Raw genomic sequence first — 27,535 nt, forward strand, 5'->3', positions numbered from 1 at the left:
CACTCTGAAAGGGGAGGGGGGAGGGGGGGAAGGGGAGAAAGGGGGGAAAGATGTGTGTGGGGGGGGGTTACACAGGCTACAAGTAGCGGTGCAAAGGGTTATCTGCCGCCATCCGCGTGCAGGAGGAAGAGGTGGAGGTGGCAGTGGGGTGTTTGGGTGTTAAGGGTTGGTTTGGGGAGGAGGGGGAGGAGGAGGGGGAGGAGGAGGAGGAAAGGATGGCATCACATGCCGTGCTCGTCCATACACACACGCACACACGCCCCCATCCCCAAGATAGCGAAGGAAGGAATGACGGCCCATTGCGGCCCCGAAGCACCCATCCTGGCCAACAATCACCTCCACACACACGCCAAATTCATTCGTACACCTTCACTAAGAATTCACCGCCCTCTTTTCTCCCCTCCCAACTGAGTCCCCCCCCGGCCCTCTCCACCCCTCACCCCCCTCCCCCTCTTCCGCTCACTGGGCTGTCGTGACATGCAAAACCCCCACGCCCCCGCCCCCGTGCCGTCCAGGTCCGTGTCGTTCCACCGCTCCGCAATGTCCACCACCTCCTCCCACGTGGCCGGGACAGTGATGTTGTTCAAGGCGAAAAAGTCACGCCTGTGGGAAAACCCGTCGCAGCCGCCAGGGGGTGCGCGCGGGGAAGAAACCCGCTTCAACCCCTTTAACTTATAGTAGTTGTATGCGCGAGTGTGTGTGTGTGCGTATGCATGTATGTATGTGTTTATGCGCGTACGTGTGTATTGGTGTGGTAGTAGCGGGTTGGCTTGCGGGTTGGGTTGAAAGTGTGTGTGTGTGTGTATGTGTGTTGTGGGGATGGGGGAAGGGGGGGGGATGTGTGCTCTGCGGTGTACGGCAGCTCATGATGCCAAAACCTCACACGTGTATTGTGGGGCCACGATCGCAAGCCCGATGCCGGTCGTTAGCGTATCCTTCTGTTCGCCAACGTGTTCCCTCTCTGGCCGCCCTCGTACTCAAACCCCCGTCCTTGGAACCGACTCCCCCCTACTGGAGCCTCCTGATGCCGTATGTATATCTGTCTACTCCTGCGGAGGAGTATCCCTCTATCTCTTATTGGAGTATCAGCTCCACCCGTCAAAGGTTCGTGTTACCCCCCTCCGCCTCCCCCCTCCCCCTCGTCCCACTTGGAAAGCACCCGGGGAAAACCCTCACTCACATACATACACACACACGGCCTCCACACACCCACCTGTAGTACAGCAACATGATGGCCGCGCTGACAGGCAGTCCCACCACCTTGCCGTCGTACACGGAGGCGAATCTGCGGGATGGAGGGAACCGGACAGACGTACGACGGGTCGGTGTCGTGACAGCCGTAGCCGTACAGATCATCAAAGCATGAACAACGATAGAAGCTACCAGTGGTGAATACGAACACCAACACCAACACGAGCAAAAGGAGGAGGAGGAGAGTGCCAACAGCGATGATGGGGACCTCAGTCATTAATCTGCCAGCCAGCCAGCCGTACGACACCATCAAGGGGACAACATGCAATGGGCGGAGGAATGGTAGGAAACCGCAAAAGAAGGAGTAAGAAGACAAATGGAGTGTTTAGTGTTTAGTGTTAGTGTTTTGAGGTCGCGACCAGGGAGAGGGCCTTTGACAGTCTCGCAATCTGGCCAGGTGGGCGGGAAACAACGAGGCGGCGGCCTCGAGTGCGGGAACAGGGACAGGGACAGGAGGACAGGAAATCTCTGATATGCGACCGAGAGAGACTGCTCTCACATAACGTGGTGGTTCGACGTCAAGGTGTACACACCTGCTCCGTTGCATGACTGCCTTTTACCGCCTCCCCCTCCCTCCCTCCCCCCCTCCCCCCCCTTCACACACAAACAACCTCTGCCACCACCAGCCATTCCGCCAACAGCAATGATAATTCCTAACTCGCCCAACTCGCAAAACGCTCAGAGAGAGAGAGACACACACGGAGAACGTTCTTTGCACCCACCGTCGGAAGAAAGTGCCGTAGCCGTTCCACTGCGAGGCCGCGGTGGTGCAGCAGCGTGTATGTGCACGTATATATGTATGTATGTGTATGCACAGCGTGGTGTGTCCGGGGGGGGGGGAGGGGCAAAGGTTTGGGGGAAGGGGGAATCAGGACATCACGCCGCAGAGGGTGGAGAGGTGTACAATCAGAGGGAATCAAAATCCAGCAGGCAAGGAAACCCTGAGGGAAGAACCGCGTCGGAACCATTTGAACCACTAACAACTTAAACACACACAAACGTGAAAGAAAGAATCACGCGTGTGCGTTGTATGGGGAGGAGGGAAAGGGGTCAAAGATGACTGCGGCCGGACTGCAAAGACGTCGGTTGCGTGTTCGGGGGACACAGGATCGCACTGGCTGGGGTGCGATGAGTTTCACGTCTCACCCTACACGTCTCATGTCTCCAACCCCCCCACATGCCAAGCCGTGTCTTCTTGTCGTGTTTGCGCACCACACGATAATCAACACCTGTCAACACCTGTCAACACCTGTCAACACCGTCACTCCAATTGGCCGAGCACGATAGCAGATACCGAACCGACATCCGTCTACACGTCTACGGAGCCCGTCAGCTCGACACGCATCATCACCCGTTCGCTTGCCTCCCAAGGCTTCTTTCCCCACCTCCCCTTCAACCGCCTCCCCCCGGGGCGCCTTACGTTGAGGTTGCGGTCCTGTCCCACGAGCTGGCTCATATCCAGCAGCGCCGAGACAGGCTCATCCGCCATGTCGGCCGTCAGCACCGGGTCCAGGAACCAGGCCTCGCGCTGAGGGATACCCGGTAGGTAGGTGTGTGTGCGTGTGCGTGTGGCGGGGGTGGCGGTGGGGGGGCGTAGGGGGGGTAGGGAAAGACGAACCACACGATAGGGGGGGTAGGGGGTATAGCATGGGAATACGGCTGTGTATTAAGGGAGGCGGCAGGCGCAAGTAGGGGTTGCGGAACGAGCAGAAATACATACAGTGTCCGTCTGCTGTAGGCTTGCGAAGGAGGCGCCCTAGTCTCTCTCTGCCCGTCTGCGCATCTGCCTATCTACCGGCTGGTCTCCATCGTGGTTTCTGCGCGGTGCAGAAATACACATGGCAACCAATCCTAACCACTAACCGTGTCCAGCCGTACTACCAGCCGTTGCAGAAAGGAACAACCCCAGGGTGGGTTGGGTTGGGGGGTTGGGGATTACTGTGCACGGTTGGGGGGAAGATGGGGTATAGTATGTGGGGGTATTGGTATGCCTGTACGTGACTGACAGACAGACAGACAGGCAGGTCGACGTCCTTGCTGGCAGGTTCGTTCCCTCACAATGCCCTCCGGTCGCGCCGAGAACTCCCTCAGCGGCTCCTTGGTCCACAGCACCGAGTCGATCACATCCACACCCAGCGGGTACTGGTACAAGGGGGGACAGGGAGGCAGGGGGGACAGGGAGGGAGGGAGGGAGGGGGGTTCAATGAAAGGGGACGGGAAGGGGGGGTTCAAGTGTCATGACACCTCTTCCCAACCAACGACCAACCGCCCACTGAGAAGGTGATCGACCGGACACCAACACGCAGTACGGGCAAGGGGTGATCCGGAAACCACCCCTGCCGTCGCATCGCATCGGAATTACGTGCATACATGCAATGCCGTACGCTTCCGTACGCGTCCCGTACACATACCTGCATCGAATCGCTCATCCTTTTCGCCAGCGGAATGACGGTGGTGTTGGTGATGACGATGTTGGGATGCAGCAGCTTAACGGTCTAACGGGTGGAGGGGGATGGGGGTGGGGGGGGGGCCCAGAAGTGGCACAGAGTTGGAAAGAGGGGAAAGACGAACCACACACGATTGTGGAAAGAGGGGAGGGGAGGGCGGCACACTAGCAAGGTCTCAACGTACCGGTGGAGGAGCATGTTGCAACTTCTGCGGGGCCGATGTCACCACCTTCATGCAAGTCGTTATCGGCAGTCCAACGGAACAAGAGCTTCAAAGTAGGAGACTTACGCTCGCTCGCTCCAACCATTGTAATTGTCGTCGTGAGCCCCTCCTCCCACGTTCATAGGACCTTCCGGACAACCCCACACTCGTACAGGAGCACGTGAAAGACCTGTCTTTCCCGCTGTTTCCCTCTCCCCACCCCTCTCTCTCTCCTCCTATCTCTTTTCTCTCCATGTGGGGCTGGGGAGTGGAATGAATCCGCCCAAGAAACACAACCCTGCTCCCGCTGCTGCTGCCGCCTCCTCCGGGGTGTTGTTGTCAAGTCTAAAAGTATTTGTGTTTGTGTCTCGCTCCTCGGCTTTAGGACCCACATAAGCGGCACCGGCTGCCTGGCCCTCGGCACACACACAGATACAGCTGGCGAGGAGTGTTCAACTGTTTAGGGCTGAAAGCGGGCCCTCGTCCTCTTGGATAAATAGATGGGTTTCGGAGCTGACTTGAGTTGCAGCTCACGGCTTTCATGAATCGGATGAACCCCCCAATCACAATGATAACGCGATAGGTATGCATGCATGTATGTAGTATGTATGTATATATGTGTCCCTGCTGTGACCCCTCCTAAGCCCCCAGGTCAGTTGGTAGGGGGAGAGGGTCGTCCCGAAACACAGCACTTGAAGCGCACACGCACATGCACATGCACATGCACACACAGACATACACGTGCAGAGTCCCGCCACCCGACCACCGACAAACTGACGGCCAGGAGACCGAGGTAGGGGCCTGGCTGGGTGACAGCAGCCCCTGACAGCGCCACCAGCCGCTGTGGGACAAGGGAAGGGCCCACTGAGGCCTCTGCATGGGGGCTCACCGGCCGGGATGTCGCCTTTTCAGGTTCCCAGAAGCGCATTCCGCAGTTGGGGATCGTGCCGGTGGCGACATCTCCAGCCGTATATAGCAGACTCGGCGTACTCCCGTTAACTGGGCAACTGCAACCGCGCGGAAGAGCGAGAATATATCGTCCTTAGGATAAATCACGACAATCTGCCAATGGCCAGTTTCAAAGATAAACGCGCCGAAATCAATTTCATAGCAGCTCATTGTTGCCAAAAGGAGCTAGGACGCAAGGGCAACCCAGAGAATGCAATTGTGGTTACTAGCAGGTTACACACCACCCTTGCCATACTTTCCTTAGGTCCCTCGCCCCGTTCAACGTACAAACGAGCGCGTTATCAGAGACTTACTTTAACCTCTCCATGGTCTGATTGATGCAAGACAAAACGTTTACAAACGTGTAAACCGCTTGGCCGGCGACAGGTGCCCAGCCATGAGATAGAAAACATATCGCTGGTACTAGTACTAGTAAAACATTAGCAAATCTCATTTTCCTGTGGAGAAAACCTCAGAGGGAGGCAAGGTTTGATACGGTCAGGTACCGGTGCAAATCATATCTTTTTAAAAGCACAACAATGGCAGTGCCTTGCAGCATGTTGTCTGTAACATAACAATAAGCTCAGCACTTGCAGTGCAGGAAGCGGAATAACGATCTGGTTGCATAGAGCCAAGCCCATGGATTCGTACATTGTTGCCATAACGCAGAGACACCACGAATTAATTATTTGTTCTATAAGACGTTTCCAGTTTAGGAAAAGGCATGTCATATGAATCCTTGTAACTGTGACGACCGCGACCGCGACCGCGACTGTGACGACCGCGCTCTTCTACCCGCTTCCATGCGGCGCCGGGTTTACAGAGCACGGGAGCAGATTGTCTCCCTGCGCCGCCCTGCTATGATGATGCACCGCCCTGCTCATGCTCATTTACCGCGATTGCTAACCAAGGCATGCGTCCGAGAGGCTTCGAGACCCCGTTGGCCCTGCACAAGACTCGGGTTTCAGACGCAAGCCCTTTGACATGCCTTAACTATGCAAATTAGTGCATGCGTCATAGCTGAGGCTGCCACTGCCTGGACTGCGTGGAGATTTCCAACCTCGAACCTCATCATCAGGGTAAGCTGCCCACATGGTGCTGTGCAGCGTTTGCTCCCGAGACGCACCAGTAGGGCCTGCCAATATCATGGTGTTTACTCGATGCCGCTCTTGTGGTCGTTCATATTATGAATGATTCGCCATAACGGGGTTGAAACATTTTGAAAAGGAATGCTGCGACCCAGTTCGCAATGCCGTTAAGGCGTGCTACCCATTCAGAAGCAAAGATTGCGCCTGCGGCCTTGTGTACCAAACCTTGTATTCAACGACATAGGGCATCCCCTGCAGTGCGTTTACAGACCGCCGCGCACAAATTAAATTTTAGTATGAAGCACGCAGCGGGGAAGCGGCGTTTGGAGATGTTGGCGGGTGATGGGCGAGCAAGACGCACGTGTCGGCATGTGCGCCGTGGCATGTTGCCAGTTCCCCTTGCGTGATACTGCTACTAGGGTTCTGCTAGGTGCCTTTGTTGGGTGACTACGTCCCGTCTGAGATAAAGTTGGTGACACGTCGCGCTACGTGCCTGACGGCGGCATACATGCATGGTCTTTCCGTTCGAGACAAAGCGCAGCTCCCGGGGCGATGACAGATAAAGCGGATGCAAGGAGCCCTTGAAGTGAGAGATTTCAAACGGATTCACCGCGAGCATGGTAGAAAACAAACCTGCCAACCTCACCGCGGAGGGTTTCCAAGGGGGCAAGTGGCACTCTGCCCAATACGATTTTAATTCAAGGCGCATAGTCCAGAATGTAAATATGCAATCTCGCACGAGGAAAACGTCAAGCAGCGATATTCACTTTTGATTGTATGCGACGCGTTCCGGCTTGGCGAAGATCAGGGGAAGGCGTGAAGTTTTGAAGCACGAAGCCGACCTGACGGTTAGCACTCATTGCAAGGGATGAAAAAGCCACACTTGGGCCACACATTAATAAGTCAGTATTTTTGCTGGGTTGCTTCTAAACACAGGTAGTCAAGGCTCATGAATAATTGGCAAGGCTATTGTACGACCTGGCTCTGGAGCATAGTTTTCTTTTGCAAGCAGAGCTCCTCTTTCAGTTGCTGTTTCAATTATACCCCGGTGACCTGAAGAACACTTGCTTGATACGTTATGCTGAAGCAGTCCAACCTTAAAATACTAGCGACAGCATACCTTAGATAACGATTTATATCACTAGAAATGGATGCAGCTGACAGAGGAGTGTACTTTGACGAGGTTCGTCCTCTAAGGGAGCTGTAAGCCGGAGAACTTGCGGATTCAACCGAAGTGTTTTACGCGCAGGATTTCCATGTACGCATCCTAGATGTGGACAAGTACACTGCTTCAAAGTCATTACAGGTGGGCTAATGCGTTGAGGCCTCTTGTTGGCTCACCCTAATTTTTACGCTAGCTTGCTATCTGACAGGATAACACGAACGTGTTCATAAGCAACATCAATAACCTGCAAAGTCTAGTCGAGAAGTACGTCTCGGCTATCGACCAGCAGGTAAGGTACTCCACATGCAGTCGCTTGGTTGGCCGTCAAGCTCATGGCAACTTGTTTGCCAGGTCGAACGGCTTGAAGCGGAAAAGTTGAAAGCAATCGGATTGCGGAACAAGGTTGCAGCTCTCAGCGAGGTAAGCCGGGACAAACGTGTTCTGCCTCGGATGCCCTGCTCACGCCAGTAGCTACCGCAATGGCTGCACGCGGCACCACCGACCAGCACCCACGCACTCCCTTTCTCGACGTATCACAGGAGCGAAAGCGGAAGCAGAAGGAGCAGGAGCGCATGTTGGGAGAGAAGAGAGAGGAGCTTGAAAGGTGCGACGGTGCCGGCCGTTCCATCTAGTTGAGCGGGGTTGCAAACTTCTTCTGTAGCAGAAATTAGTCTTTTTGTTATGCACGGTCATGACCCCTCAACCCCATTTTATATATCCCCTCAGGCTCCAAATGGAGGAGCAGTCGCTCATCAAGGTGATGGGCGAGCAGGAGATCCTAATCCAGAAGCTGACGGACAGCAGCTCGGGCGCCGCGTATGTATGAGAATTATGGAGATGGCGACGCGGTGGCGGCAGAGACACGGTGGAGATAGCGGCAGCGGTTGTAGCGTCAGGCTGGGAGGCACTGCGCTTTGGGGATTGTGAGCTGAATGCGGACATCTCCGCCGGCGTTCAGGGTGCAACGTGGCAGTGGAAAGTGCTAACGAGTTCCAGGTGCCGCGGAGTTCCAGGGTAGTGAAGGCAGGGACCCTTTTTGCACGAATATACCGAATGTGGATTCCAACATCTAACATGTAGATATGACATCTAACATATACTTACTGACAGCCGGATTACGGCGCGGTGCTGTGACGCATGACTTGAGACCGGGCCACATTGGGCAGAGGGGGGGTAGACCACGTAGGCTCGTTTCGCAGACATTGGGTGTTAGAGGAGGTGGAGGTGTAATGAAAAATGGGAGGGGATTATATCCGGGGCACGGGCCACTGCCTCCTCTCATGCCAGAGTGCATGTCTGGGAAACATTTTTAGGAGATTTATTTCCAAATTAGGGACGGCAACAAGGCTGTATGGTTTAAATCGTGAGTTTGCGTCGGGTTCATGGTCAACGCAGTGTCCTGGTAGGGTTCAAAGCGGATTTGCGTATTATACCATTAGATTTGGAATGAATATGCTGCGGCGAGAGGCGAACGAAGAGGAGGATGTTCATCTAGCATTACGAGGTCGATTAAAAGTATGAAACAATATTACATACATGCTAGATGAGGGGGAATGGAACGTGTGTTTCACAAAGCCTATGTATCCACCTTGTACAACTGGCTTTGATTACGAACACGAAACGCAGAGAGCGTAAAATTGGAATCGTTTTCCTCGAGCTTTTTTCCCAGCCTAGCTCTTAAGCGCGAAATTGCGTACTTAGGCTCATCACGGTGTCGTGAAACACAGTGCAGGTTTGAACATTTTCACAACTACACGACGCTGGGTATCAGGGATATGTCCCAAGTCGTCTGAAGGTACTGCGCTGCTGCCCCTCCTGCTCCTGTCTATCAACTTAATTGATCATATTGTGACTTGTCCTATGGGTCACGAGATCAAGCGACAGTAGACACATTCCGTTCCTGCTTACAACAGTACAGTCCAGCATCGCTTTCAACTTAACCCATCATTTCATGCATTTCTCCAGAACCTCCTGGTGCCCCTATCGACACGCAGCTGACGTTTCGCCGGTACAAATGCATCCTCCCACACCAATGGCATGTTGCTAATCTCCATCTCCACTTCTTCGATTGTTATATCTCATGCAAGCAACACATCATTATAGTACAGCGCACGCTGTCTGGTACAGAAGGACAGGAGCCTACTTATCCCAGCTTATCCCAGCGAAAGATTTAAGAACTGTCACCAATGCATCATCATTGCCATCACGTCGAAAGCCCTCGCCCACTACTGCTGCTTGGGCGGCGCCTGCTGCTGCGATGCGATGCCCGGGCCTCCCGCCGCCAGGTTCTTGTACTTTTGGAAGCGCTCATGTACGGATTCGTCCATGACTTCGTGCATGTGCCTTGCCGCCTCGGGCGCCTTCCGCTCCAGAATCTGGAACCTACGAGGGTACAGAATGCAGCGGGTTTATAGTCCCTCCAACAAGACAGGCACATTCTTATATATAAGTAAAGCGCCGCGTTCATGCCTACCATGATCAAACTTTTTTAAAAATTATATTACTTATCGTATGGAAAAACGTGAATCCAACTTAATCAAGAACAAACAAAAGGATTAAATAAGACTTGTAGGAGTAGAAAAGCTGCCCCCAAACTTACGTTGCATGCATACCATCTCTTCCCTCACTGCTCACAAATCAAACTCTCCATGCCAGCCCCTCCCCAGCACCGCACCTGTTCTCGTGCGCGAACAGCTCGTGGATGTCACCCTTGAGCTTCTTGGAGTCCAGCTGGAAGCGGTGGTGGCTGGAGTCCTCCTTGACGGCCGGGTTGTAGCGGTACAGCGGCCAGTAGCCCGTGTCCACAGCCATCTTGGACTCGTCGATGGCGGAGCACATGCCGGAGGAGATACCGTGCAGCATGCACGGCGAGTAGCACAGCACCAAGCTCACGCCCGGGTAGCGCTCAGCCTCCGTCATCGCCTTGACCACCTGACCATAGTTGGCGTGCAAGGATGTCGAAGCCACGTAGACGTCGCCATAGCTCATCGCGATGGCGCCCAGATCCTTCTTCGGACGCTCCTTGCCACCTTCGGTCGGGGACAGTGGTAACACACAGTGTCATAGTTAACACCCACATTCGTTGCACGAGGAAACCCCTTCTTCGGACGCTCCTTGCCACCTTCGGTCGGGGACAGTGGTAACACACAGTGTCATAGTTAACACCCACATTCGTTGCACGAGGAAACCCCTTCAGGGCAGTGTGCTATTTAACATATTTGACAGCAAGAAATTAACATTAAGAAGCGTAGTGGATGTATGCAACTTTGTCAGGTATACACGTGAACCCAGCTCCTTCTGCATTCTGATGACCTCTTCCGGCAACGAACGGCCAGGTGACTAACTAGGTGGTGCAGAGCTCACCCGCGGCGAATTTGGCGACGGCGGACATGGGCGTAGCCTTGGAACGTTGTCCGCCTGTGTTGCTGTACACCTCGGTATCCAGCACAAGAATGTTGACATTCTCGCCAGATGCCAGCACGTGGTCCAGCCCTCCGAAACCAATGTCGTACGCCCAGCCGTCACCGCCAACAATCCACGTCGACGGCTTGTGCAGCATGTCACGCTCGGCGTACACGGCAGCCAGCGCAGGCCCCGCCGTGTCCTTCTCGGCCTCGAGCAGCGGCTGAAGCTCCTTCGCCACCACGTTGGCCACCTCCGCGTCCTGGTAATGCTCCGCCCAGCGGCTCAGCGCACTCCGCAACTTCTCGCTGGGAGCCACGGCTTCCTGCGGGGCCGCCAACAATTGCTCCACACGGCGGTGCAGGGCCTGACGGCGCTGCAGCGTGCCCGTGGCAATACCCAGGCCGAACTGGGCGTTGTCCTCAAACAGGGAGTTGGCCCAGGCAGGTCCGTAGCCGTCCGCATTGGTGGTGTACGGGTTGGAGGGTGCGGAGCCGCCCCAGATGGACGAGCAGCCGGTGGCGTTGGCGATGATGAGCCTGTCGCCGAAGAGCTGAGTCAGCAGCTTGACGTACGGCGTCTCGCCGCAGCCCTCGCACGCGCCCGAGAACTCCATGAGGGGCTGCTGCAGCTGAGAGCCCTTCACGCTGGTACGGTCCATCAGGTTGTCAAGCACTGGAAGCGAGCTGAAGGAGGGAGATGCATGCATGCAACGCAGTAAAGAACGAATGGAGCCAAGGACAGCAACGAAAGCAAGGAACATTAAAAATCGCCTTGCTCTCACTAACTTTCAACCTCACCTCGCACACGTCCTCTACACCCACGGGACCCACGCGGCTCACCGTGCGAAGTCCCAATTGGCGTTCTCCACCTCCAGAACACTGCTCAGGGGCTTAGCCTCCAGCGCGTTGTCCGGACACGCGTGCGTGCACAAGTCACATCCCGTACAATCGTACGGCGACACCTGGATGCGGTACTGCAAGCCCTGCAGGCCCGGTCCCTTGGCGGGAATGGAGGTAAAGGCTGCGGGCGCGTTCGCCAGCTCTCCCGGCTGGGCGAGAGAGGGCCGGATCGCGGCGTGCGGACACACGAAGGCGCAGATGTTACACTGGGTGCAGTTCTCGGACTTCCACACGGGCACCTGGGAGGCGATGGCGCGCTTCTCGATGATGGTGGTGCCCGGGGGAACGAAGCCCTCTGCGCGCAACACATGGGGTAGACTACGTGGTGGGAAATCTCTTAAGCTACATCGCAAGTAGAAAGGCATGTCATCGTGGTAAATCCATACATTTTCGTGAAGAATAGGGCGCCGGGAGGAAGGAATTAATTGACATCGGTGAAAGGAGCACCCGGCATGCGCATATCGCTCTTGTTGCGATTCTTAAAAATCTCATATGGCATATATACTCTCATCATACTTCATGGCATACTCCTCACCTGGTGAGAATATGCTGACGGGCAATTTGTCGCCTTCCAGGGCCAGCATGGGTCGCGCCACTTGCTCCATAAATTCCCACCGGCTGCCGGAGTTGGTCTTGGCAGGCGGGTTAGGGTGCAGCGCGGCTGTTTGCACATCCGCCCAGGAAGCAGGGATCTCCACGTGCTTCAGCGCAGCGATAGCGGCATCCACGGCTGCGTGATTTTTGGCCACAACCTGAACTCCGGGAACCACCATTACAAATTACAAGCGTAATCGGCAATCGCAATCACAATCCAATCACACAGCACAATGAACCCCGCCGGGAAGGCCGCCCTTGCAAGCAATCTAGTTTGCTAAAGCTCACAGACAGACAGACAGACAAACATGACAACGCAAGGCTAGCCGAACATCGTTTCAGGGCCGATCGCAGCCATTTCCCCCAACGCACGGATACACTTAAGAAAACATATAATACAACCCGTCAGGATTACCCAGAGCATGCATGGGAAACTTCCTCGGCGCTCACCTCGGGGCCCTTGCGCTCGTAAGCCTTGGAGATCGACTTCTTCAGCAGCGCAATGGCCTTGTCCATAGTCAGCACTCCGCTCAGGTTGAAGAACACCGTCTGCATGACCATGTTGACGTGCTTGCCCAGGCCGGAAGACCGGGCCACGGACAGCGCGTCAATCAGGTACAAACGGGGCTGCAGGGCAGCCAGCCGCTTCTTCACCGAGGCGGGCCTGAGGGACACACACGGCAGAGACCAGGCACGTGAAACGGGGTATTTTCCAAATCCAGACATCACATCACATCTTGGCTCTCCAACAAGGGAGAGTCGGACAGCCGGGAAAGCGTTCATCGCCATCATGCACTCCCGCTTTAAAAAATCTTTTGCTCTCCGCACCTACTTGGGGCATAGGCATACCCTGACCAGGTATACCCGGGACACGCCTCACTCACAGGTACTTGCTGAGCGACTCGACAGTGGTGAAAGTGGTGTTGAGCACCAGCACGCCGCCAGGCTTCAGCCCCGCCAGCGTATCGTACTTGGCCATGTACGACTGGTGGTTGACGGCCATGTAGTCCGCCTGCTGTACCAGGTACGGCGCGCGGATCTTGCTCGGCCCGAAACGCAGATGGCTCACCGTCACTCCGCCACTCTTGTGCGCGTCGTACGAGAAGTACGCCTGTGCCGACAGGGGCGTGTTGGAGGCGATGATCTTTATTGCCTCCTTGTTGGCGCCCACGGTGCCGTCGGAGCCCATACCCCAGAAAAGGCACTCGAAGGTCCCGGGAGGGAGGGTGGACACACCCGCTGGCAGTAGCTGCGAGGGCGGCAGGCTGCGCCGCGTCACGTCGTCCATGATGCCGACGGTGAAGTCGCGCATGGGGGTGGGGGCGTCCAGGTTCTCGAACACGGCCACGGCGTGTGAGGGCAGGAACTCCTTGGAGGCCAGACCGAAGCGACCGCCCACGATGGAACGACGACTGTTGCGAGGGCGGAAGGAAGGGTAGGAAGCTTACGGAAATACCGGATGGTGGGTGGTAAGGTACAGGCTGAACGTGATCACGGCAAGGCCATACGTCAAAAAAAAGAGTGTTGGAAGTGCAGAAGAGCGCGCCGCGATCCGGACTACTTACGGCATCGTGGGGTTGTCCAGCTCCAGCTGGTGCAGCGCTGCCGCCACTTGCTGGTACATGGGCTCGCCGGCGGCGCCACTCTCCTTGGTGCGGTCCAACACGGCAATCTTGGAGACGGAACTGGGCAGCTCGCCCAGGAACGACTCGGACCGCCAGGGCCGGAAGAGACGTACCTACATACATACGCGAGGAGTTCAAATGCGACGGGTCACGGCGAAGTAGTTGGCGACTTCATGATGCGTGCCAAGCGTTATGAAAAGTAAACCTGTTCCCTCCATTAAGAGGATAAGATCACACATACAGATAAGAAGCGATAAAATTGCTCAGCATAGCCTGGCGGAGAAATGTTTTATTACAAGACATCACCAGTAAGAAGGCATAGAGGAAGGCTATATCAATGGGAAAGCACATCATCAAAACGTTCCACCCTTACCTTAAGAACTCCGACCCGGTGCCCGGTGCCATTGAGGTACTCGACCGCCTCCTCCACCGCCTGGCTGCCACTGCCCATGATCACAATCACCTTGTCCGCGTCAGGAGCACCCACGTACTCGTACGGCTTGTACGACCGGCCCGTGATGGCCGTCACCTCAGCCATGGCCGCGAGCACGTGCTCGAACGCATTGTCGTAGAAAGGGTTGGCGGCCTCCACGCACTGGAAGTACACGTCGGATCCCTGTGCCGTACCGCGCTGGTGCGGGTGGGTGGGGTTAAGAGCCCGAGTGCGGTGATGGCGGATAGCCTCCGCGTAGACGGACTTGCTCAGTAGCCTGCGTGCGTGGAAGGAAGAGGTGGGAAAAAGACCCCTCCTCGAGTCAAAATAAGAAACGAAATGTGAAGTCGTGGAAGGATGCCCCGCTGGTCAGGAAAATGTAAATAGCGCATGTCAAGATTTAAGGGGCAATAAGGAATCCGGAGGACAAACATCATATGATAGTTAGGCGGGAAAATAGGGCTGCACACGAATCGTCACGAACTAACTGCTATGCTGGATTTGGGCTAGCCATGTAGATGAAAAACCCCTTAAAACAAACTCTTTACTACTCACTCCTGGATGTCGGCGTTGTCAATCATCTCGATGGTGTTAATTTCGTGGCTGGTCCGGAATCCGTCAAAGAAGTGCACGAAGGGCAGCGATGTCCGCAACGTGGCCAGATGGGCCACCAGCGCCATATCGTGAGCCTCCTGAACACTGTGGCTGCACAACATAGCCCAACCAGTCTGCAGAGGAGGAAAATGGCCCGGGGAAGGAAGAAGAGTACGACAAAACAGGATGTCAGCAAGGAGAGGCCGTTGGGAAAGCAAGTCACGGTGCAGGCTGCACAACACAGTCAGGAGGGCCAGCAGCCAACAAAAATTTTCTAGAACAAAATATGATAAAAAGTGGCTCGTTCTTCCCTCTCCTTTTTAGCCTTCCAACCGGCTCCACCTGCCCCCTCTATACTGGATTTCTGGAGCCTTCTTCTCTGCCTTCTGCGCTGCCTCTTCTTCGCGTATTTATTGCCTGGGGCCCTGGGGTCAACAGCGTCCCTACCTGCCGCACCGCCATGACGTCCTGGTGGTCGCCGAAGATGGAGAGCGCGTGGCGGGCCAGTGCCCTCGCCGTCACGTGCAGCACACAGGGCGTCAGTTCGCCAGCAATCTTGTACATGTTGGGCACCATCAGCAGCAGCCCCTGGGAGCACGTGAAGGTGGTGGCCAGACTGCCGGCTGCCAGCGCACCGTGAAGTGCACCTGGGGAGCAGGGAGGTTCAAGGGACATTGTCATGCCGTTGCGCACCAATCATAAACCCACTCGCACACGCACACGCACACGCACAAGCGCACATGTGGGAAATTATAAGCTCCACGTTTTATATCGATTTGACCCCATTTGCTTCCATCTCAAAACATATCGACGCCCACATCGACACCCACATCGATTCGGGTGTGGGTGACCCACATCGACGTGCGTGACCCACATCAATTTGTGGTGACCCACATCGCCTGTGTGTGCAATGCACGCACCTGCCGCGCCTGTCTCGCTTTCCATCTCAGTCACGCTCATAACGTTGCCGAAAACGTTGGTTTTGCCCTCAGCTGCCCACTGGTCCACGAGCTCGCCCATGACCGTAGCGGGGGTGATAGGGTAGATGAAGGACACGTCCGAGACGGCGTAAGCGACGTGTGCGGCGGCCTCGTTGCCGTCCATGGGCGCCTGAGTTGAGCACAGCGGCGGCAATATTCATCCATGGCCACAAAACTTTGTTCTATAAACCTAGAAATGCATGACCTCGCTGAGTTTCAAGATGTGTTGCAAGTCTGGAAGTCCTTACCTTCCTAGGAGTTCGCAACTTCTTGCTAGAGGTCGCTTCAGGTGGCGCGAAGGGAAGGATATTGCCCGAGGTCCGGGCATTACTGGCCACAGGTCGGAGGGGATCGGAGGATCTGATATCGAAAGGTGCGGGAGCGGTCGCAGCGCCCTCCGGCGGAGCAGCAGCCCCGATGACGATGCGCTTGCTTGCAACACGGCTGCGGTTCAAAATTTACAGGGTAACAAATGGATGGACGGCAAAATTGTCGGGTGGATCGGCTATTCGGTCAGCTTTGATGCCTGGCCGTAGATGGCTGAATTGCTGTTGGCTCGGTAGATGGAGATGTATAGATAGATTAGGTTGGAGACCGTTGACGCAAAACCGCAAGCAGACAAATTATTGGCTTGCATTGTGTTAGAAGACATAATGATGTATTGTTACTTGCAACGTGAAGGTTGTGTGGCAAACAATTAACGCGCAACGAAAGCGCGCTATTTACTGGTGACGTAGTAAGCACCTGGAAAGCGGAGGCAGCAGCGAACCAGGGGCTGCGCGGCAAGAGATCTTGCTGGCAGACGAGGTCATCTTCATGGTAGCGTCCATTACGATGGCTTGGAAGGCTTTTGAGGGCTGCAAGAGGCGTGGGCAAATATCCCAGGGGTATCGGAAATCCTTTCATCACCGTCATCAACGTAAGTCAGCGAGGAAAGACTCGAGCTTCCAACACGAAGATGCATACATCAGAGTGAAATGGTGAAATGTACTAGCAAATGTTCTCCATAAGACGTCATTAAGGGCGAGGGGTTTTGCGACGTCCGAGTTGGTAATAGCCGTCCGGCGATCGAGAACAGGTAGGGTCCTGTTACGTTTGCCCCCACAACTTACATCAAGATAATAGGTAATTGGGCAGTTCTTCTTCTCAAACTGGGACAGCTTCTAGTTGCAATCAACCGGCGAAGATGCAGATGCTCCGGTAGGAAGTGGTTCTGAAAATGTCAGGGCGAGACACGCGAGACACGCGAGACACGCCAACCAATAATACCTAGTCGAATAATCACGAAGCAGAAGCGGGGGCAGGGCTTCAAAAGTAAGGCCGGCCCAGCTTTTATGTGAAAATTCATAGTTGTCTAGGGCCTTATGCACATGGTTACTAAGACGATTCCCGGGCCATGGAACCATGCATGCGCGTAACGGGCCCAATTTTTATGGGTACAACGTGATGCGATTATGCCTGCCTGTGATCCGTATTCCATCTGAGCATGCACCTTGCCTTGCACGGAATAGAGGCACATCGTGTCGAAACAATCATTCCAACCTTAGGACGCCGCTCTTGGACACACGCCCTTTACAAGGAGCTGTAAGCCATATGTATACTGCCGCTGATTCAAAACCTATTGCACCTGTGATGGTAGGATAACACTGCTGCGCTCCTGAGCTGTCGGTCGCTGCCGCGGCAAGATCTGCGTCATCCGGTGCATTTCCGCGTGCGGGACAGTGTAGACTTGACAGGAGCTCCTGATATTATGTTTTCCTTACAGCCCTACGGAAACAAACACAGTCAATTGCGTTTGACGACGTTCGACAGAGTGTTATTAGTCCGGGTCAAGTCCTAAGATCTGACATGCAATGCAACGAAAGACACTATCTCGGTAAGTTACCGGTCACCCGCTCAGGCGATTACCAAACAGGGAACATTACGGGGTCTGCAACAAAAGAGAAAAAGGAAAACTAGCAAAACAAGACGCAGCCTCGTCAGTTGGGCCAATTTAGGCCAAATACGAAATTGGAAGAGGGAAAAGGCAGGTCGAGGGAAGAGATGCCAAGGGAAAAAGCACCACGTCAGTGTGGAATAGTAGGCTCCATCCGGCTCGTAGGGACTTACTTCACGCAGCTTTCATGCGGGCTTGGAAATGGTTTCCATGGCGACGGACATGTATATACGTCTATACGCTGGTCTGCCGAGGTGAGTTATGCGGACCCCTGGGCCGTACTTGGGGTCGCGTACTTGGGGTTGAGGTCTGGGCGGTAGTCAGGTCGCTTGTAGGGGTGTCACTCCGCTTAGCTAACTCTGGCTAACTCCCCCCTCTGTGAACTTCACGCTGGCCCCCGATCACAGGCCGTGCCGCGGCAGGGAAACCGATCCCTCGTCCGCTATCCAGCATTTTTAAGGGAAGAACCTATGCGTGGAGTCCGGAGTGACTCTTTCATTTGGGATGTTCGGGTCATGTACGGTGTCTTGCGGACCGGTCATAACCGGGGCTGACCGCAGTCAGTCATCTTTCTGTTTTTGTACCCCACATGACTGGTATGGGTCACACGTGGCCGAAACGTATGAAAACGCATTTAATTGCCGACTGGATGTTACAGAGTCGAGGAAGAAAAAGCGATGTCCCAAGTTGCTGGCGGCTTCCAACTGACAGCTTTTATTGGTTGCGCCAATTGGTTGCGCCGGCTGTGCAGTCCCAGTTCGTAACCTTGCAGGCACAGAGCCCCAGGACTAAGAGTCACGTTTACTACAAAGCATGACATGAATCCATGGAGCATGCCTACGGCAGTGAACCCTCATCCGCCTCTACAGGCGTTAACTGGCATCAACTGTCGGCTGCGACGATGCGTGCTTTCATCTGGCTAGTCTCATGCCGGCACAGCGTATGCATGTTCAAGCTTTCCTATATAATAATTATGTTTCAATAATACAAATGTAATAATCGCATGCGCTTGCTTTCAGTGTAGGTTGCTACAGCGTGCCAATTTTAAGGGAACACCTGTAGACTTTGATATCCTTTTTAGATGTTTCTGGTTGTCCATAGAATATCAAGAGCAAGGCCACGGCTTGCGGTGGAAGAGTGGGCAACCGCTTACTTGCAACCATCGGTTGGGGCTCCCCCTCGTTTAGTGACCTTCCTGTTGCATGATTTTGCGGAATCAATATTGTGTGTACACCATACCAGATTCAGCATAACTTTATGAACTTAGGCTTCAGTTCAGACGGGACAAATGCCGTACTGCCTGTGACACGCGCATGCGTCCCTTGCATTTAGTAGCCCCATACCGCCTTGAATATCAGCTTTGATGTTTGACTCATGATACTGCTCAGACAAGTAGCATCTACATATGCACTGGCGCCCTCGTGCTAGAGTTGTGGAGAGCAAAATTCGCAGCAACGTTATACCTGGTGTAAGGACCAGCTTTCCTATTTTATATTACCGTCCCTAGCGCCACTACATATCCGTGATTACAAAACTACTTAATTCCACAAGAGTTCGAAATGGCCATGGGATGGGGTGCCGTTGGCGGTGGCGCATGGGGACCGCCGCCTCAAAGGCAGTACGAGGATGATGCTAACCAGTTTCCGCAAGCACCGCCATCGCCCAAGGGTGCTTATGGTGCAAGCACGTTCTCGGCAACAGCAGCTCCACGGCAGGAGCTCGCAACAACGAGTCAGCGAAGTCAGCCTAGCAATAATGGAGGATTCGGTTCAGCAGCTGGAGCCTATGGACAGGCTACTGCGGGCGGTCAGCAATCCTTCGGTGTGGGAAGCTCCACGCAGGTACGTTTCCCATGTTATTTTTGCTTTTTATCTATTCAAATAGTTATGTGATAATTAAAGCACTTAGCTGTAACAGTGTTGTATGCGCGACGTCTATCGGTTTCCCTTCCGATAGGCTAATACTTCCACGCTCAACCGCAAGGAGGCAGAGCTGGCAGCGAAGGAGAAGCAGCTGAAAGAGCTGGAGGCAAAGCTTTCTGAGCAAAACAAGAAGAATTGGCCAATTTGTTACCCCATTTTGTATCACGACATCAGCGCGGAGATTCCACCGAAAGGACGCCGCGTTGTCCGAGAGGGTTACATGGCGTGGTGGGTAAGTGCCCGAAGGTCGCGCGTTCTGGGGTAGGCATTTGGCCCTGCAACCTTACACCAGTGGGGTGGTAACTATATCCCTCCCTGCTCTCTCCCTTGACCCCAGGGCCTAGTGATCTGCCTCATCTGGAACTGGTTCTGCACCTGCGTCATGCTTGGACAGAACGTCAACCAAAAAGTGCCTAGCTGGTTCCTAGCACGTAAGGTTTATTGTGGGATACCGCAGAATTCCATACTTCACAGCTTAACTGCAGTATAGCATGGTATGAGATGGCAGCTAAGTCCAGGCAACATGTCACTCCTGTTTACTAGCATCAAGCTGTGGCCACGCAGTCTACAGTGGGCCTTTAGCTGCGTGCGGGGCGAAAAGCGAGCCAGCAGCGGATTCAGACTGGCTTCTTTTTGAATGGGCCCGTGTGCTATCATGTTTCCCCCGCAGTGGTGTACCTAATCACCGGTGTGCCCCTAAGTTGGTGGCTGTGGTACAAGCGCCTGTACAACGGCGCCAAGGCCGATTCCGCGTTCAGCTTCATCTGGTTCTTCATTTGGTTTGCGGTCCACACGGCTTTCTGCACCTGGGCAGCCATTGGTAAGGACGGGCTGTCGCCCGAGTGCTGTGCTATGCTTGCGGAGGGGACTCCAAAGCGCCAATTGCCGAAGGCCCCTGGTGGTTTTTTTATTGACACGGCGTGGCACAGACCTCGCAGCTCGGTTCTTCGGAGGAAATACAGCTTATGCACACTCCGACAGTTTGATGGACGGAAGAAGATTAACCGTTGGCATTCAGCTTCTCAGCTTCTTTTTTTGCCACGCTGCTTTGTCCGTGTTGACGCTGCATATGGGCGGCTCTCTTGTTAAGGGGTATGTTGTCACGGATTTTCTACTGTGAACCTTCTCGGACGGCTGCAAGGGCACAAGTTTTCGTACCTCCAGAGGAAAATGCGCCTCCATGAATGGCTAAACCGTAGGCTGCCCCAACACATGCGTAACATCAGCCTTAACTGTGTGCGTGTGTGGCGTGCGTTTCCCAGCTAATACTCACGGCTCCATGCACCTTGCCGCTTAAGCGCCTCATGCACACATTTCACCACCCTGTTCCTCCCGCTCGGCCCCCGCCTGCAGCGTTTCCCTTCAGCGCGAACCAGTGGTCTTTTGCCGGTTTTATCACCGCTCTGAATGCGCTGGACAAGAATTACTTTGCGGGCGTTGTCTACCTGGTCGGGGCGGGCTGCTGGACCGTGCTGGCGGCGTGGTCGTGCTGGGTCATCGTGGACGTGTTTTTGCATTTCCGGTAAGCAAACGAGCAGAAGCGCAAGAAGAACCTCTACAATTACAGTAGCATATTCTGAATTTTGTTTGTGGAGTGAAGGGACCGGGATCTCGTACTTTTCCCTCTTAAGGGCGACTAACCTAGGATTCCTGCAAGGGGGCCATCGATTGGTTGAATTGGTTGATAAGCCCGAAACATCGCATGCCTGCCTGATGCGTCAGGTAGAAGATTGTGATGAAAAAAAGAGGGCTAGGGTTCGTGGTAATAGCGTGGTGAGGGCTATCGACGGTGGGCATCAGAACCGGCTCCTCTCTGATGGTTGTTCCTCGCACGTGCGCCCAGCCGTTAGCGCTAGCCGGTTGGGTACGCAAGCTGCCGCAGCATGGACGGGGCATGTCTTACGGGCGAAAGCATTATGGGACTGTGGGTCGTGTTGCTACTGTCCGCGCCGAAGTCGGGCATCACATAAACTCCTGGTGCCGCGAATGAAAGTACGTGCCTTTTTATATGCCCTTCCTGTTGCGGCTTGAACACCCTTGCAGCGGCAAGGGCGGCATTAGGGAGAATCGGGAAGAGAAGCAGAAGGAGGAGGCCTTGGCTGCGTTCCGGCAAGGCGGCGTGGTCAACCAGGTGTAGCCTGCATTTGGCTGCACGGGTAAAGGGTCGGGGGCACCTTCGCTGCTTTCCCCCGTTCCGTTCGATCCACGTCAAGGTCCGTCACACAGCTACTTGGTATAACGGCATCAGCGCGACATGTACTTTGATGTCCTTACCCTGCGACGGATAGCCCTTTTGGACGTTGACACGGTCGCATCACCTCTGAACCTGGAACGCACCTCCTCACAATGCATTCCGGCAAGAGAGCACGCTGAAGCACGGCACGGCATGACGTGGAACAGACCTGACCGCAATTTGGAGCACCTGGCCTGCGATTCCTGATGATTGACGTGCGCCGTCCTGGAGCTGATGCTCGGTCGCTCGCATTTGTCGCTTTGGCGGGTGTCTTGATTCCGTTGCGGTGCCGGTACGACGGTGTACTGCCATGGGGCCAGCTGCAGGGCTGCGACTATTTGGACGGAGGCGGGGACACCTACTTGGGTACTGCATGATAGTTTTAGTGAAGTTTGCGCGGCATGTGGAGGTGGAGAAATCCTCTAGGCATGCGCCGGAGTTTCTGCTGCATTGCGCATGTCGTGAAACGCGTTGGACTTTAGCGGGATGTGTGGGTGGGGTCTAGTGAGCAGATTGCAATTTGCTTGGTCGCCGTTGACGCGCATGGCGGTGTGCACCCGCCTGTGCTCGCCATCCTCTGCATCATGGTACATGGCTGGGAAACTGGTCAAACGAGAGCTATTACGAGAACAAAACATCACTGGAAAGGCTACAAAAGGGGGCATATAAATTTAGGGCCAACATATGGCGTGGATTCTAGGCTGCAGCGGAGCACTGAAGGGGTTGATTCACATCCTGACCATAAAAACTGCATGACACAGGGGGCGCTTGGAGAGGCTAGAGCGCTTGTTTTGGTTTAGACCCCAAGATTGTTCCATTAGTAGGGTTTGGATGTTTCAGTCGACGTGAATTCGTTTTACATTTTGAGTTACATTGAGGTCTGGGGAGGAGCAGGAATTATGTGGCCGTCATATCTGCTCCCCTTTGAATGGTGGTGATTGCCCATTTGTCAGGTATCCTTTACCTCAGTCGCTGCGGCGTGGGTATGGCGGGGCTTGCAGCAAAGCATGTTTATTTTGCGGCCTGTAGTATAAGATCAAGTTCGGGGCCTGCCATGCCATGTCTTGGGGAAAAGTAACATGTAAAGAATATCGCTGCCGGCCCTGCGGACCTCCAGCTATTCCTGTAACTACTAGGCATTTACTTCATATAAAACCGTTATGGTGCAACGGAGGAGCTGTTGGGGAGTTCGAGGTGCTGTGTTGTGGCCAGAATGCAGCCAGATCCCCGGTGTTGACCTCTGCCACCGGGACCTCAGCGCTAAGAGCCGCGCTATGAATTGGTGAGGGTAAGCTGCGGTAAGATTCTTGAGACACACGTCGTGGGGGCCGAGCGTCGCGTTGCCTGGTGCAAGTATGGGGGTAGAGTGCTATGAGGGCTAGATTCCAGTGACGCCAGTGCGGCGGCCAACCGCGTCCATAGCCCTGCGTTGCCGGCTGGCAGCAATAAGAACGCCAAAGCATAATAGACAGTATGGCTCGCAAAGGATATGCGTCCTTGTAAGAGATCCTAAAGCTAGGACCTTGCTCGTCAAGCACTCAGCACCACCACCAAGTGCCAGCTCAAGGTCGGCAATAAAGGCCCGGTGGAACAGTATCCCTGGCCACAGGAAATGGGGTAATCACAGGTAGTCACGACATGCCAGTCCCAATAATGGAAAATGACAATCATCTCTTAGACGGGATTGTTACGGGATAAACTCCAGAATCCCCGGCCCGCAGACCACCATGAGTATTATTGACAGTGGGCTCAAGGTAATGGAGGAGCGCATAGAAATTGGCATGCAGGAGGCCGGATGTGACGTTGGAGCGATCCTTTTGTTACAGATCACAGCATAACGAACTACAACCGATTTTCCCGCGTCGGCAGAGGACAGCAGGACGCCTTTCGATGTGAGTCTTGAATACCCAAAATGTTTTGAAGTTACTGTGCAAATGTTTTAGTGTAAATTATATTGGCTTGCTGCACCTGCCATGTCGACCGAAGCCAGCGCAGCGCTAGAGCTGAGCAAAGAAGGCCGGCATTTCCTGGAGTTAGTTGCAAAATGTCCTGATTCTCAATTAGTGCCTGCTCTTATTGCGGCCGGAGCCAGGCTACTAACTGCAGGAGCAAGTGGGAAGGAAAATGCACTGCCGGGACCCACAGTCCAAGGCTCCCCTGACGTTACGCCTGCACTTCTGACCCTAAAAGCATTATCGTTCATCAATCCAAGGTAATTGAACACTGGAATTCTTGTCACAACTGCGTAGCAGCGATTACACATCCTCCCGACACGGGCCGGAGAATGCCTCTGTTGCAACGATGTCAACTCAGGGGGCGCTACGACATGAGCTTTTCAAGGGAGACATTTTGCCTTGCCAACGCGAAAGGTAACATCGTGGTCCCCACGAAGCTGCTGACACACGTGGCGGTAAGCGTCACGGGCGTAGGCCTAGGTTTTGATCCATAAAGTAGTATGAAAAGGCCCACATGGCCCCCTCATAAGCTGCTTTGGAAGGGATAAAGCGGGGGGAACGGTTGCGTGCTCACCCCCTGTAGTTGAATGGGAGGCGTGCGTGCCGTGTCGCAGGGTTTGGCGGTTTAAAGCTGACGTTGGAGATTCCCCTCCCCACACCCGCTGATATGCACACACACACACACACAAACATTTACAGAAGACATAAGCATATAGGCACATGTAACATATTTTACACACTCTCAAATACGCAGCTACCGGTTTCACACGTATCGTTTCCGCTCAGGGCTCTCCTTCACCGTCGCGCCCAATCGGTCGGCGGTATGACTCTGAAGTGATACCCCGGCTCGGGGTGTGTAACCCCGCATGTGTGATGTTCCCCCTCCCCTCCCCCCCCCATATCGCCCGTCTCCCCCACCTTGCTAGGGCCCCAGCCCCAGGGCCCCGAAGGTGTCCCTCCACATATCCATATCCATCCACCAGGCCGCTCTCCCACCCACCCACCCACCCCACACAAAGCAGTAGCAGCAGCAGCAGCACAGCACCAGCGCATGTAGCTGGAGTTATCCCCGCTTACAAACACACTTACATTTACATGCACACACACGTACACGCGCACACGTACACAAGCACACGTACACAAGCACACGTACACACGTGTAACCTCCCTTAGGGGGGTCGCTTCTATCCCCCCCCCACGTCCCCAACTCCACCCGCCTGCTGGGTCCTCTTCCCGAGTGCAAGTGGGGCCATCATGGGGAAGGTGGAAGGCGGATACAACAACGCCACAAATACATACATACATACTTCCCACGCAGCACACCGCCCCCCCACCCCCTGACCTCCCTCGCAGATATTGGACCAGATCCCTCAGGATGCAAAGAAGCGCTGTCTGCTGTTCCTGGTGCTGGATAAGTGCGTGTATGTATGTATATATGTATGTAATATTGGCTAGGGCGTTGGTTTATGCAGTGGGAAGAGAGGGCTGCACGGGGGTTGCTGAACATTTACGTACTGAGCTCCGCCGTGTCATGAATGAGGGTACAGAGCGGGTGTGTGTGTGTGTGCGTGCGGCGTATGCCTGTCTGCCGTCCGTCTGTCTGTTTGTCTGTCTTCCTGTCTTGCACCCAAAGGGATGATACTACTGCTGCTAATACTACTACTACTACTACTATGCTGCTACCATCAGTACTAACACTGCTAATACTGCTAACAATCCTACTATTGCTGCTGCTAACAATATTACTACTAACACTGCGACTGCTACTGCTGTTGCTAACACTAATACAACTGCTGCTATCAATTCTACTGTTGCTGCTGCTGTTGCTAATACCACTAGCACTATTCCCCTGTCTGGATGCCACCCCCCCCGCCACACACACACAGGAGCGGCTCCGCGGTTATGAACGGCAAACAGCGACTGGAGGTGATCATCGTCCAGGTGGGATTTGTCGGGGGGGGGGGATGGGGGGCGAAGAGGGGGAGGTGGGTTGCATTGTTTTTGTCGGTTCGGGCCTCTTCAGCCTCTTTGGGCCTACAAGTCTACGCGGCTGTGCAGCTCCCTCTTCCCCTCCTCCCTGCCAACAACCCCCGACCTTCAGTGCAGTATTTCCCACGACGGTGTTTCTCGCCGGCGCTTCTTCCCCGCCCCCACCCCCCTTGCCTCACACACCCTTCCTCTACCCCTTTTTCTCTCCTCACTGGCTTCACTCGCCCGTGGTTCCTCTTACCCCCTCCCCACTTTTCTTTCCCTGCACCCACCCCCCCACCCTTAAGACTTTGGAGAGCGACTCCTTGACCGCCACCGCCAGTTCGGGGGAGGTTCTGGAGGGCCCGGTGGCGGCGGTGGTGTGCCAGGCAGTCGGCATGTGTATCCCCAATTTCGCCAACTTCCTGGCGCCCGAACCCGAGGTGTACAAGAGCGCCCGGGGTGAGGTTTCGGAGTGTGGGCCGGGGCGGGGTGGGGCGGGGCGGGGTGGTGGGTTCAATTTAAACTTAGGTGGCTGGGGTGTTTTGAGGGGGTTGTGAAGGTACACACGCACTTCAGTGTGTGTACCTTCTGCCTGGGGGTGTATTGGGGGATGGTGTGTAGGGGGGGAGCTGGGTCGCCTGCAGAGCTACTTCGCCAACATATACATACATACATATATCCGCAGGTCACGTGGCGGTCCCCGCGGTGGTTAAAGTCAACTCGGGCCTGTTATTTCCCCTCCCTGGTGCCGTACTATTCGCTGAGCGCCCCGCCATCTTCATACCCCACTCCGACATCCTCGGGGTGGAGTACCGCCGACCGCAGTCCGCAACGTTCGACCTTGTCGTACATACCAAGTCGGGTACGGCGGGGGGAGCAGGTACGTGATTGCGGGGAACATCCAGTTGAAAAGGGGGATGGAATGTGGGGGAATGACGACGGCTAGGAGGGTTTCACCCCATCCGTGTGTTTTACTCCACACACACGTTACCTATCTGGTTTCCGTTTCCGCTGTATATTGCGCTGTATGTATATCCTCTTCCTCTGGTTTCCATATATCCAGGGGGGGCGGATATCCCCCCGGGGGTGTGTTGCCTAGTTAAGGCCACCGGATCTCGGGTGACACTAACCCGCCCATCACCCCCCCGGGGCCCCCGTGACCCCCCCCAAGTAACGCCGCATTCGTGTCCTGCCCGCCCTCTCTCCCCCACCGGTCTAACCCTAAGTGCTTAGGACGTGCAGTCCGCAGTCCTCTCCCGTCCGCGGCTGAGGTTCTGCCGGGGGGGGCTCTTCGCTTTACTCTGAAGAACATTCCTTAACCTCCTGCGTGCTGCTGCTGCTGCTGCTATTGCTACTGCTGGTGGTGGTTTCCCCCTTCTCGCAGGGGAGGCCTCCGCCTCCGGGCCCGCTGGCGCCGCGGCATCTGGTGGTGGTGGTGTAGCGGTCCCTGCCTCTGCCCCGCAGCAGCAGCAGCAGCAGGTGGAGTTCAGTCAGATCGACCGGGGGGAGCTGGGTCGCCTGCAGAGCTACTTCGCCACCAGCAAAATCAGGGTGAGGGGTGGGTGGGTGGCAATAAGGGTGAAGCGAAGAAGGGGCGAAGCGGTGCTATGCATGCATGCATGCATGTATGTATGTATGTATGTATGTATGTATGTATGTATGTATGTATGTATGTATGTTCGGCGGGGTGTGTCTTATCTGCTGTTTGGTTGGACTGGTGCCCTTGTCGGATGTGCCGCACACATACATACATGTGTTTGTGCCGTGTAGTGGGTTTTAGGAATGGAGCATCACCCGATGATACGACACCACAGTGCGCTGAGCTGCCCGGGAAGCAGTGCTGGAATACAATGTGTGTGTGTATGGGTTTGGGGGGAGGACGGGCGA

At 54.9% G+C, this 27,535-nt stretch overlaps 5 protein-coding genes across 5 annotated transcripts in view; 3 read left to right on the forward strand and 2 right to left on the reverse strand.

Annotated features, from left to right (window-relative positions):
• The window catches only part of VOLCADRAFT_117158 (uncharacterized protein), a gene marked incomplete at both ends in the record, with an annotated part of 15,843 nt that extends 10,936 nt beyond the window's left edge, over positions 1 to 4,907 (reverse strand). Inside the window, 7 exons of the mRNA XM_002949418.1 lie at positions 464 to 603; positions 1,214 to 1,285; positions 1,974 to 2,002; positions 2,672 to 2,779; positions 3,310 to 3,393; positions 3,663 to 3,746; positions 4,790 to 4,907. Coding sequence (XP_002949464.1) covers positions 464 to 603; positions 1,214 to 1,285; positions 1,974 to 2,002; positions 2,672 to 2,779; positions 3,310 to 3,393; positions 3,663 to 3,746; positions 4,790 to 4,906 — 634 coding nt within the window. The remainder of the gene's footprint in view (positions 1 to 463; positions 604 to 1,213; positions 1,286 to 1,973; positions 2,003 to 2,671; positions 2,780 to 3,309; positions 3,394 to 3,662; positions 3,747 to 4,789) is intronic.
• Positions 4,908 to 6,993: 2,086 nt separating this feature from the next.
• ift20 (intraflagellar transport protein IFT20) lies at positions 6,994 to 8,750 on the forward strand. The gene is made up of 6 exons (XM_002949299.1): positions 6,994 to 7,119; positions 7,186 to 7,242; positions 7,310 to 7,390; positions 7,453 to 7,521; positions 7,641 to 7,705; positions 7,828 to 8,750. Exons 1-6 carry the CDS (start codon positions 7,084 to 7,086, stop codon positions 7,925 to 7,927), a joined length of 408 nt encoding a protein of 135 aa, XP_002949345.1. The 5' UTR covers positions 6,994 to 7,083; the 3' UTR covers positions 7,928 to 8,750.
• Positions 8,751 to 9,326: 576 nt separating this feature from the next.
• Positions 9,327 to 16,461, reverse strand: VOLCADRAFT_89717 (pyruvate-ferredoxin oxidoreductase; the record flags this gene model as incomplete). The annotated part of the gene is made up of 14 exons (XM_002949419.1): positions 9,327 to 9,483; positions 9,776 to 10,130; positions 10,465 to 11,189; positions 11,346 to 11,700; positions 11,941 to 12,157; positions 12,450 to 12,663; positions 12,884 to 13,411; positions 13,565 to 13,737; positions 13,998 to 14,334; positions 14,613 to 14,785; positions 15,099 to 15,298; positions 15,572 to 15,761; positions 15,880 to 16,075; positions 16,376 to 16,461. 14 exons carry the CDS (start codon positions 16,459 to 16,461, stop codon positions 9,327 to 9,329), a joined length of 3,906 nt encoding a protein of 1,301 aa, XP_002949465.1.
• Positions 16,462 to 18,945: 2,484 nt separating this feature from the next.
• On the forward strand, positions 18,946 to 22,819 carry VOLCADRAFT_80622 (uncharacterized protein). The gene is made up of 6 exons (XM_002949300.1): positions 18,946 to 19,408; positions 19,524 to 19,721; positions 19,827 to 19,920; positions 20,160 to 20,309; positions 20,843 to 21,011; positions 21,533 to 22,819. The coding sequence occupies exons 1-6, from the start codon at positions 19,127 to 19,129 to the stop codon at positions 21,624 to 21,626; spliced, it is 987 nt and encodes a 328-aa protein (XP_002949346.1). The 5' UTR covers positions 18,946 to 19,126; the 3' UTR covers positions 21,627 to 22,819.
• Positions 22,820 to 24,048: 1,229 nt separating this feature from the next.
• Positions 24,049 to 27,535, forward strand: part of VOLCADRAFT_89719 (uncharacterized protein) — a gene marked incomplete at both ends in the record, with an annotated part of 4,982 nt that continues 1,495 nt past the window's right edge. The window contains 6 exons of the mRNA XM_002949301.1: positions 24,049 to 24,132; positions 25,031 to 25,092; positions 25,564 to 25,618; positions 25,954 to 26,107; positions 26,334 to 26,528; positions 27,033 to 27,210. Coding sequence (XP_002949347.1) covers positions 24,049 to 24,132; positions 25,031 to 25,092; positions 25,564 to 25,618; positions 25,954 to 26,107; positions 26,334 to 26,528; positions 27,033 to 27,210 — 728 coding nt within the window. The remainder of the gene's footprint in view (positions 24,133 to 25,030; positions 25,093 to 25,563; positions 25,619 to 25,953; positions 26,108 to 26,333; positions 26,529 to 27,032; positions 27,211 to 27,535) is intronic.

This window comes from Volvox carteri, assembly GCF_000143455.1.
Source record: "Volvox carteri f. nagariensis unplaced genomic scaffold VOLCAscaffold_14, whole genome shotgun sequence".
Taxonomy (NCBI): domain Eukaryota; kingdom Viridiplantae; phylum Chlorophyta; class Chlorophyceae; order Chlamydomonadales; family Volvocaceae; genus Volvox; species Volvox carteri.

Excerpts from the sequence above, each read along its gene's own strand:
- ift20 (XM_002949299.1), top strand. The coding sequence starts at position 7,084 with ATGGATGCAGCTGACAGAGGAGTGTACTTTGACGAG. Across the intron at positions 7,391-7,452 it reads TCTCGGCTATCGACCAGCAG|GTCGAACGGCTTGAAGCGGA; the intron begins GTAAGGTACTCC and ends CTTGTTTGCCAG. Across the intron at positions 7,522-7,640 it reads AGGTTGCAGCTCTCAGCGAG|GAGCGAAAGCGGAAGCAGAA; the intron begins GTAAGCCGGGAC and ends GACGTATCACAG.
- VOLCADRAFT_80622 (XM_002949300.1), top strand. The coding sequence starts at position 19,127 with ATGGCCATGGGATGGGGTGCCGTTGGCGGTGGCGCATGGGGACCGCCG. Across the intron at positions 19,409-19,523 it reads GTGTGGGAAGCTCCACGCAG|GCTAATACTTCCACGCTCAA; the intron begins GTACGTTTCCCA and ends CCCTTCCGATAG. Across the intron at positions 19,722-19,826 it reads AGGGTTACATGGCGTGGTGG|GGCCTAGTGATCTGCCTCAT; the intron begins GTAAGTGCCCGA and ends CCTTGACCCCAG.